Source organism: Limulus polyphemus, unplaced genomic scaffold (assembly GCF_000517525.1).
Source record: "Limulus polyphemus unplaced genomic scaffold, Limulus_polyphemus-2.1.2 Scaffold203, whole genome shotgun sequence".
Taxonomy (NCBI): Eukaryota; Metazoa; Arthropoda; class Merostomata; order Xiphosura; family Limulidae; genus Limulus; species Limulus polyphemus.
The window spans coordinates 445976-457962 of record NW_013665813.1 but is presented as its reverse complement, the minus strand read 5'-3'; the positions used below and the strand labels follow the sequence as shown (position 1 = coordinate 457962).

General features: G+C 32.8%; 1 protein-coding gene across 1 annotated transcript in view; it reads left to right on the top strand.

Moving 5' to 3' along the window:
• LOC106478358 (metabotropic glutamate receptor 5-like) overlaps positions 1-10212 on the top strand; it is a 55400-nt gene extending 45188 nt beyond the window's left edge. Inside the window, exon 5 of the mRNA XM_022381952.1 lies at positions 5026-10212. Within this exon, the coding sequence (XP_022237660.1) occupies positions 5026-6319 (1294 nt within the window). The 3' untranslated portion in view covers positions 6320-10212. The remainder of the gene's footprint in view (positions 1-5025) is intronic.
• The last annotated feature ends 1775 nt before the right edge of the window (positions 10213-11987 follow it).

Below are 11987 nucleotides of genomic sequence, written 5' to 3'. Positions count from 1 at the left end.
CTATATATCGATTCTGTCTCATCCCAGCCATAGAGTATCTACCACGAGATAGAATCAGATGTTATTAACGACAAAAAGCCTGGCATAGCTTAGTAATCCACTCGCAATCTGCGGGTCGCGGATTCGAATCCCCGTCCCACCAAACATGCTCGCCCTTTCAGCCGTGGGGCTTTATAATATAACGGTCAATCCCACTATTCGTTGATGAAAGAGCAGGTGGTGATGACTAGCTGCCATCCCACTAGTATTACACCGCTAAATTAGGGACGGCTAGCGCAGATAGCCCTCGTGTAGCTTTGCGCGAAATCCATAACAAACAAACAAACTTTTACTAATTGTAGAAAGACGTAGACTTTTTGTATAGCCAATATATGTGATTTTAACTTACAAGTGTAAAATCATTTATTTACAGATGTTTAAGCTAGAATGGGGAATTAGAAAAAACAAACTTAGAATTTGGTCCAAATTATCCGTTTTTCATGAAAAAAGTTCAAATCTTCGTCTGCCGATTTTTTTCGCAGTGAACTATCATATCAACTAATACTTCAATTCAATTTTTGGTTTGTCAACCAGACACTTTCCATTTATTACCCAGTCTGTTAGGTTTTTCATTCATTCCACAATATTATTAACCTGTCAATTAAACTTCCAACTCCTTTGCCAGTGTTTTCCAGATACACGGTGCTAGTTGAACACCTTTTCGAAACTAACAACTCAAGTCTTAGACAATCGTATCCTACAATTTATCTTGCATAATCTCGGTAGTTATGTAGGAAATATTATTCGTGGAAGTGGAATAAAAAACTAAAAGTTAAGGTGGCGCTTAACGTTATTTTTACTATAAAAAATTGTTTGTTCTATGTGGGTTTTTTCATGAATTTATATTTACACTTCTTGCAATCGAAGTTATTTAATCGCACCAAGTTATAGAAATACTTATATCTTAAATATACACAACATTTGCAATGATCGTTTGTTTCAAATTGCATGTTAAATGCACTATTTTATCTTAAGATTAAAGGTCATTTCAAAGTCGTAATAAAAACCAATAACATTAGGTAAAATAGTTCCCAAAAATCTATAATAATAACTTAAGTATTAATGGATGTATTAATATATAATACATATTTGTTTGTAATTAAGCACAAAGCTACCCAATGGACTACCTGTGCTGTGTCCACCACGGGTATCGAAACCTAAATTCTAGCGTTGTAAGTCCGCAGACATGCCTCTGTGCCACTGGTGGGCATATAATACATAATAAACACCGTGTCTTTTATAACAATAACTTAAGTATTGTGATAAGTTTAGATAAATGACCTTTACACTCCAGATGTATATATATTTGTTTTTTATTACTACCAACGTTTCGCTTTTACAGCTTCTTTAGGATTAATACATACAAACTGTTTGATATTGAAGTATACGTTAATTTATAAAATTGATTGTTTGTTTGGAATTAAGCACAAAGCTACACAATGGGCTATCTGTGCTCTGCTCACCACGGGTATCGAAACCCGGTTTCTAGCGTTGTAAGTCCGCAGGCATACCGCTGTGCTACTGGGGGTTATAAAATTGATATATATATATTGATACTAACTCAAGTATTAGTAGAAATATGAATATATAATACATGAGAATAAACCTTGTCTTTTTTCACAAATCATAATTTTTAAAATTTTCAAAGTTAAAAATATTGGTGTTTCTTTTAATCCTAAGAAAAGTGATAAAGTTAGTCAATCTTCACTTTAGTAATATTGTTTGTTTGTAATTAAGTACCAAGCTACACAATGGGCTATTTGGGCTCTGTCCACCACGGGTATCGAAACCCGGATTCTAGCGTTGTAAGTTCGCAGACATACCGCTGTGCCACTGTGCCTTTAGTAATATATAAGCTTATTTCATGGCTATTGCATTCCCCATAGATTTTCAAGTTATTTGTTTTGGACTAATTATCTGAAGTGACAATATGGGGTTATTTAGTTCCAGTGCTTTATGAACTGAGAGCACTTGAGATCTAATTCCAGTCTGATTTCTCATTGGATACATGAGCAATGTTCTACCCACTTATTCATGGAGCTACTTTACTCTACAAATAAGAGTCACTAAGAACGCCAATCATCCAAACTTAGGCTTTCTGCTTATACAAATATTTGAACTATATCAATCTAAAAAATGTGACTACAATTGTCAAAACTACCGGTTTAAAGCTGAGATATTTCAGTGTACTGTGCGTTTAACTAATTGAACAAGCGTAACCATGTAAACGTAATGCTTCATGACTAATATAAGTCATATAAAATAAAAGTAATCATATTCTTGTATAATCTGGCCAGAGCAAAAGTTTTATTGATAGGCTCTCACTTTAGTTTGATCGGAGTTATATTATATTGTAGAAAGTAATAACTATTCTCTAAAGAGTTACAGTTTTTCATCTAATTTTTTTATCATCATTTTATTGACAATCAGAATATAATTTCAGTAGTAATGAAATATTCTTGATTATGTATCAGTTTTTTTTTATTCTTGACTTTAAAATATTTTTTACTTCAATGTTTTCGGTTTTATGAAAAATGTTATTAGTTGATATTCTTTCACTAATAAACAGAGATTGATTACGTTATATTAAAACGAATTTGGAGCTTTACCACGTCGTTAAGTTCATGTCGCCACATTTATGCTCTACCCGACGACCCTGTATTTTGAAAATAATAGACTTGCAGTGGAATTTCTATTGTAGAAAGCTCTGTTATGTCCAAAGCACACTCCTTCTCCCGGCACGCTTTCCATGATCCGTCTAGTGTAATGTTTCCCAGCGTCCGTTTTCAACAGTCAGATCACACAGAAATATATAGGCGATGCATCCGGCGACTTGACCAGTACATCTTCGTATGGAGAAGTATAATACCCGCTTCATTCTTCAGCTGTTTGAGGTATGCGACGATTGAACTGATGTGTTGAAGTTCTGTGCACGTGACTTTTGTCGCTTTTCCAGGCGGAGAACCTTCTTGATTAATGTGAATACTCTTGCCTGGGGCATAGACTGCTTTTGCCACTGATCTTCGTGAATTGTTGCATTTTAAAAGATACCACAATTTGCTTACCACTGCCGGGTACTACTTTTGTATATCTCTTTCTAGATAGTCCCTGCTGATCCATATTCCCTTGTTTTTCTTTCTGGATGGTCCTAGTTGATCCACATTCAGTTGTTTTCCATTGCCATTAAGTACAAGAGATGTCCCCAATCTGAATACATCTTTATAATCTGAGAGTATTAATATTTTTCGTTTGAATGGGCCATTACCTTCCCTTCCCAAAATACGATTAACTTTCAATGAATTGACATTACCTACTTAACGCCAATTAATGTTAAAATTTAGGTTTTATAGATGTCCTTCCAAAATCGTTTTAAATAACGTATTTAACTTCGTATATCAACTTTACATCAACAGAGGTTAACTACATTTTGGTACATACTTTAAAGCATTAAAGAAGTGTTTTTTGTTTGTAGAAAAGCTACACAATGGGTTATCTGTACTGTTCCCACCAAGGGTATCGAAACCCAGTTTCTAGCGTTATAAGTCCGCTTTCCCACTGGGGAAAGGGGGGGCTTAAAGGAGTGAAAAAATATATAATAAAGAATAATGATTCTCCTTTCAAAACTAAAAAGATAGTAATATGAATTGGTTAAAATAATTAGTTTGTACATTTGCGTTGTTTCATAATAGAAAAAAAAAACAAACTTTTATTATAACCCGTATGCTTACTCTCTTATTAGAATAAGTTTGCCACACAAAAAAAAAAATGTTATACATATTTTACTTGATTCTTTACTTAATTACTTGATTTTACTTGATTTTTTACTTGATTTTTTAACATATTTTACTTGATTTTTTACTTGATTTTTCCTTCAAGAGTATGGTATATGTGTCTTGGAACTTGATGCAAAAGTATTTCACAAGACGCATTTTTCATGTTTGGTTTTTATTTTAATTTTTATTCATCAGAAATCTTATAACCCCCATGTACCCGAGAGTAGGCGTTGAAAAGTAACCTTTAATTCTTGACATAAGAAAATAACTATCTTTATATTGTTCAATACAACATAGTTAAATGAGTTAACTGACATAGATCGTGAACAATTAATATTCATTATGTTCTTGATCTCAATTTTTTTTTAATGAAAGTTCGTGAATATTATAGATATGTATAATTTTTCTAGTACACCTATATATAACGTTTTAGAAAAGTTTTTACTAACGATAAATCTTATAAAGATTTATAAAACTTAAAATAACGATAAAAATCGAAGCTTTGAAATAATGGAAAAACTTTTAGGAAAACTGTTTCAATACTTAGAGAAAAACGCTTCTTGATTCTTGATGTGATGTTTCTTTAAGTTTCATTCACAAACGATTACCCTTCATATATATGTGTGTGTGTGTGTTATGATAATAAAAACAAATTTCAAGTCATGTCTGAAAATTCAGTTTTCCTTTTTTTTCCAGAAATTGTATTACATTCAATCTCAACATGATGACAGACGACGTTCGATCGTAAGGGGTTCGATGAACTCTTGGTTTTGTATTTTCACCACAGGCCATAAATTTTTTTCAAAAGTCCAAACTCATTATTATGTTTCCGATCATACTTTTGCTCTATGTATTTAGTTCAACTAATCTTCAAGTCAGACTTACCTGAAACAAACTGATAACCAATTCCTCAAAAAAAAACTCTTGTCCATAGCTAGAGCTGCTGACGAATATTAAATTATTTTGTATTAAATTATCACTTACTGAGACTTAGGTACTTTGATAGGGTTTGTTAAGAAAAATAATCTTATATTAATTACAGAAGTCTACTATTATAATATAATATTTTTATGCAATGACAGAGAAAGAGTCACAAATCGTCACTGATTTGGTCTTATGATAGCTTTATCCTTGTAATATTTTAAATGTTGTTTTAGTATTGGTTATTTGAAACTCACACGAATTAAAAATAATATTTGTTTTATTTCCTTAGGAATCATTCCCTGGACATCCACGTAAAACAAAGAGATTCTTCACTGCATTCACAACACCGAAGTCGGTCCAGTTTGAACCTGTTTGAGCGTTTTCGCCTGAACAAACAGGAGAAAAACGCTGCGACCATTGCTGAACACATTCGTGCCATACGTGCAGCTGAAGCCTTGGATCGGAAGTCGAAGGTACGTCATACTGATTCAGGCCTGTCTTCTGAACAGCCTAAACTTGCGGCACAACGCAGTACCTCCAGTGGAGACGAAAGTCCCGGATGCCACGAAAAGAGAAAACTGGTTGGGTTACTGAAACAAACGTACGGTAGTGAAACCGAAGAAATAACCGGATTTGATGTATTACAGGATGGTTTGAGAGCCTCAGCTCGAAAACGACTTGACGATGCATCTTGTCAGACAAGTGACGACCTATTGGATTTTTGGATCCCTGTGAGAAGAAGACGCATTGTTCGATCAGAAACTCTCTTGTCTACCTTAACACCCGAGGAAGAGGGAACTGACAGCAATGGTCCTGGAATTCTGTCATCATATCACATGATTCGAAGAGATGGGACTGGATATGATGCTTACAATAAGTCTCGTTGTTATCCGACATTTACAGAGTTATCCTACAATGGGGAGGATAACTTTGTGAATCATAGCATACCGAGTGATTATCATTCACAAATTAATCGAAGTCATATAAAACCATGTTTTTCACATAGAAATCCATTTGATCGAATAGAGGTTGAATACAAATTACCTTCTGTGGAAAGTCATATAGATGATGATGATAATCCTGAAGATGATATTGAAAAGGAATCAATACTGCTGGGTGACATCCACCAGCAAAAGGAATCAATGAGTATTCTGTCAAATCCATCATTCTACAATAAAATGCGCAGAATGGATCATCCTTCACGAGACGTAATAACTGATGTAGCACACGTGTCAGAAATGACTGCTCTTAACTCCATACATTCGAAAAAGAGCGAGGAGAGTCTTGTAGATGGAGGAGCCTCCTCCATTGTAGAGGAAAGTGCAAGTAGTGGTAGTGAAGACACTCCTGGTAGTGGTATTTATAGAAATATTATTATTAGTTTAGGTAGTACTCGGATTTCGGGAGCCTCTGCGGGAAACTCTCTCACGGGTACATCAGAAGCAAGGGCTTCCAGTCAGAAACCAAACTATGCCATGTTAGCAGAAAGTGATAAAATTTCTTCTAGTAGAATTAGAGAAGACTTGCCACGTAGTATAAGATTACGCCCTAATATCAAAGAAGGAAAACTCCAACCTTCCTAGTCAAACTAGATAGCTGGAAGAATTTGTTTTTCAATTTTGAAGTCTTGAAAAAGTGCATTTATCACACGATGGTGTAAACAAATATTCAAAAGAAAAAGAAAGTGATTTAAAACAATAAAATGAATAATGTTTACACTTTAGTATACCCAGAACAAACTCAAATTTGATATAATACCTCGAGTGAAAAGATATTTTATGGAAATAGTGCCATCTTTTTTCAGGATTAATCTATGCGTGGTATTAGCTTTAGCGTGTGGAACGATACTTTATGGAAATAGTGCCATCTTTTTTCAGGATTAATCTATGCTTGGTATTAGATTTAACGTGTGGAACGATACTTTATGGAAATTGTGCCATCTTTTTTCAGGATTAATCTATGCTTGGTATTAGATTTCAACGTCGGATTTCATAGCTCTGTATAAAGTGTGGCGATTGATACAAGTGACAATATTTATTTGTATATATCTATAATTTGTAGTTAAGCACAAAGCTACACAATGAGCTATCTGTGCTTTGCCCACCACGGGTATCGAAACCAGGTTTTTAGCGTTAAAAGCGTTCGGACTTATCGTTGACCCTTCAACATAGAGCTTAACCTACAAATGATAATATTAATTTCCATTAAATTCCTTTAGTTAAGGCTAGATATGCCACAGTTTTCATTTTGGTTTATTCTCCAAAATGTCTTTGTCTCATAGAGATTTTCTTGTTCCAACTTTAATTATTCGTCAAAACAGCCATCCACTCACACCGTTTTGTTATGAATACTCACTCAACGGTCTCTCTATGAACAACTCTGTTCATCGGACATCTAGGTTTTTTTATCATCTAAACATCTTCACTATAAAGAAAATAAAACATCGACTTTCCCGGTATGAAAACTTTGTGTTTTATTTGGTTCTAAAGAAGTCACATGACCATAAAATCCGAGTCTATTTGAGAACCACAATAAGCAAAATGAGATGTGAAGATCTATCCCACGGATGAGATGAAACGTGTCACCAATAAATAATCTTACCATAAACTCTCATTTTGTGCTCTTCTTGTAAACAGTTTTTCTTATAATATGTTAGAAAATTTTACCACTGATATCCGTAATATTTCAACCCTTCAAGATACTTACATTGTTAGTAAATAATCCTATTTTGTGTTTCTTTCTTAAGTTATAAATCTATGTATAATGTATATATATATTCCTCTTTAAATTTAATCAACATCTCACACAGTTATCGGTAAGTTCTTTGCGCATAGATAACATATTAGATCTTTTGTTACTGATCACATATATTTGTATATACTAATACGTGTTACCAACATGACGCGTATTTCGTTAAATAACCCACCTGTAGCCTCCAGTATCGAGTTATCCATTAGACTTTCACCTGATATAGACAAATACTCAGTGATCATTGTAAGGCAAAGCTAAACGAATCTCTCAGTTATTTTTGTTTGATTTCAAACTATTGTAATCCATGGAGTAGAGCTCATCGAGTTTTTATTAGAGTTTTTTAACCTCCATTCCTCACGAAGTGTACTGTGAATGTCTGAAATTACATCTTTAGTATATCTGTTCTCTAATATAAAGAATGGTAGCTAAAACATCCGAGTTCTATTAGTAGATAAAGCCATTTAAAATACTTCGTTTACGAATGATTTTTAACGTTCGTTTTTGACGTATTTCTAAACGTAAACGTAATATTAACTATTATTGATTGGATTATATAAAAATAAATATAGTATATATTTCTTTAATGTAATTTAAAATTAACACACTCTTGTAATAGACATTTTCTTGCGTGTGCAGTTAATGAATTATGTATAAATTCGAATTTATGAAAAAGAAAAACCCAGTTATTCATCCTCATTCTTACGTAATATGTATATATATATCTGTGTGTGTGGGTCAAGTGCTATTCTTTATACGAGTTAAGAAGGAAAGGCGAACTGCATTAGGAAGTATTAAGTAGGCCTAATGTTAGTTAAACCTCCTTTTCTTATACTGAACGATATGTTTTCGTGACTCATACTTACGAAATGAAGCCTTTAAAGACTAAACATTTTCACAGAGAAGTAAGAATGATTTAAATGTTCTATTAGAAAATAAAATTGAAAAACTTAGCAATTTTATCTCTGATAGTAACATGTAAAGGATGTATGCCAATCTTTTCCATACTCAAACATATTATAAAGGGGCATTTTAAGCGGTAAACTTTTGTTGTTGCTCACTTTAAAAAAAAATCATTTGTTTAAATATTTGTTAATAAATTTGAAAACAAATATATATTCAAAACCAAAACAACTCTTTCAGAAAGCAATGATGCTTATCGTTTGTTTGCATCTGGGATTATAGAATCTGAGTTAAATGTCATTTTAGCTGCATGATTCTTTTCTTTCTGAGATAGTGTAGTTATATAACCAAGTACTGCCACAATCGGTGTTTGTTGAAAATAGGTAACCGAAGTACGTTTGAGCTGTGTTTCTGCGTATCCTGGAGCATGTACTGTAAATTTTAATGTCAGTAATATAAACCTGTTTGTGAACAAGCTATTTTGAGCTTCGATTGGAATCTTAGATGACTTTTTATGTATTTTAAAAACTCTACTTGATATTTTTTATGTGAACTGTCGTAGTAAAGAAAAAAGTTTTATATTACTGTATATTTAGATATACACATAAAATATATATGTATATATTTGCTAGTATTTGGAAAACGGCCATGTGAATTTTGTGCTTTTAATTGGCGTTTCATTTACAATTAACGATTTTTATAGTTGACATTTTTTATTCAAAGATAAAATAATCTGGTGATAACAAAATCCTTCATTCAGTGAAAAGAATTCTTTCTCCATTACGATTTAAAAAAAATATATATGAAAGGGATAGTTTGTTTGTTTTAAGTTAAGCACAAAGCTACACAATGGGCTATCTGTGCTCTGCCCACCACGGGTATCGAAACCCGGATTCTAGCGTTATAAGTCCGCAGAAATACCGCTGTGCTACTGTGGGGGGGGGGGGCAAAAGGAATAGGGTGATCTGTAGATTATAATATTCATTTCTCCAGTGGATGGAAAATGGATATGTCAAGCGGATATTCAGAAGACCGTCATTTCGCTCTTTACAGTTAAAACCTTGTTTTATAATTTGATTCACATTACGAAATAAATAACGAAAAGCGTAATTCGCATGGCTTTTTTCACAGGGTTTGATATATACAGTCTATATATATATAATCTTGCAATGCATGACTAGTGTAATGTAAAAATCCAGCACACCTAACAGGAAAGGTGGCGCATTCCTCACTTTGTCTTTCATCACAACATTTTGTAAAAATGTCCTTTAAATGGATATGTCATACTTATAAGATTCTTGTTTCTAAAACAAAACTTGGACCACGTGGCACCAGTTTGCTTGTACGTGTAAGTGATGTAGATTGATTTCTGTATACACATGCCAAATCTCTCACACAATATTTTGGTATTGCGTTTTTCTTTTCAAGTATAAGTAGTTCGTACGTGTGTTGGTATTGGAACTAAATAAAGTGTGTTAATTCACATCTTACAGCCCTGCAAGCAGCTATGTCTGTTCACGTGACGTTATCTTTGATATGTCATCTTATTGGACCTTCTCAAGCATACTTGAAGAATGCATATCAAATTCTGAAAAAAGAAATAGCTGACGTTTTCTGTAGCCATGGAAACCCAGAAGCTTGTAGTGTTGTACACAGTGGCGAATGTGAACCGTGTTTAATGCTGTTTCATACGTACATGCTTTAATGTTAGTACAAAATTAAAAAAACAAGTGCCACACGTGTGTTTAACCATGGTTATGTTTTGTGGTAAATATGTGAAATAAAAATGTTGCACTAGAATAAAACAGAGTTGATTTTATCTGTTTCCTACCTAACTCTGGTTACTTGAATATTAGAACACAACCAACTAAAATTGTAGTGTCTGAAGACGATGCCAACATTTACGAAGTGTATTTCGCTGAATATAACAGGATTTCAGTGCCATCTGTCGGAATTGATAAATCGTCATATTGAAAACAGCTCGTCTTTATTATTTGTTGGAATAACGGTTAGGATACTTAATATAAAAACATAACGAAAGAAACCCAAACTTAATATAACAAGTGTTGATACAATACCAACAAATCTTGAAATCAAAAATGGACATACACGTACATAATCAAATTTCTACCAACAAAGATATTTGTTTAAAAAAGGAGATGCGTAACTTCCGAAATTATTAAACAAGCATGTATTAAAATTTACCAATTTTCCAAGATGTCTAAGAACTGATTACTCGTTGTAATATTTTAAATACATGTACTTCAATTACGCTGCTGTGATAACAATCGAATTGAAGTTAAATGTTCTCAAGAAATTCGATAGATTAAAGCTAACTCAAACTGGTGATTGGCTGATTAATCAGCATTGCTAGTCTTATAATTCGTACTGCTTAAATGCTTAGCCTATCTTTTCTACGTTATGTTGCTCGAAGGACGATATAAAAAGTTATGCATGTATTATTCAAACAAATACGAAAATCTACTTAAAACTTTTTGTTTTATTTTTCTTTATCTAATGTTCCATGTGAAACAGTGAACTGTCATCAGATATGTTTATTATATCGAATAGTACAAATGTTTAACTTTTTTGTGTTATTTACAACCCTTGGATCGAAAATAAACACATTTCAAACATCGTTAGATAAGAGAGTTTTGATGTTAAGGATAATAGTTCATGTGTTATGTAAACTAATTCTGAAGACTACGAAAGGACTTTCTCAAGTATTTTAAAATGCTTTTTCTCTCTCTCTAAGTTTACAAGATAATGTGGAGCAAAAAGTTAATTCCATAAAATAATTTTATGTACTTATGAAATTGCAATAGTTTAAAACAGAAGATAGAAACCGATAATTGCATAAAAATGTTCACAATGTTACAAGGAATTGAATTATTGTGTTACAGCATATAATAAAATATATAACAAACATATTTTGTACACTATATGCTGGGGAACGATTACAATATCAGTAAAATACATCAATGTCAATATTACAATATTATCAAATATACGGTAAGTCAATTACTTTTACTTTAATATCGTGTAATATACCTAGCCCACGCTCATAAGGTTTTGTAGTGTTGTAACTACAAATATTTAGTGTTAAATAAAGATCAATCTGGTAAGTTTTAAAATCAAAGACCTCGAAATAATTATGAACATATAACTGTTACTCTATAAACGTCTTTCTCTTCAGGCTATTTGCGACTTTAGATTTATAATCAATTAAAGAAAAACAGTTTCTGAATTTATAACAGTGATGAAAAACAGAAAATAAGCTGTAGAATGTAAAATAATATATAAACTAGATACTTTTGAGAATTACCATCTAGAAGAAAAGTTCTGACACCAGTCTTATTATGAAAACGGCTGATTATTGCATTTTCTTCTCGTTTGTTTTCAAATGACTTATTTTCACAAGATTAAAGATCTCATACCTCTAAAGAGAAAGGCTTGAAATGACAACACTGATTGCAGATCCTACGTTCAGACTTGTTTGTGTGTGGATTATGTATCGATTGCAAGATGGCAGTAAAGAAAGGGAGGGGAAGGGTTCGTTCTACCTGTGACGTCATGGGTGGATAGCACCATACAGCACCT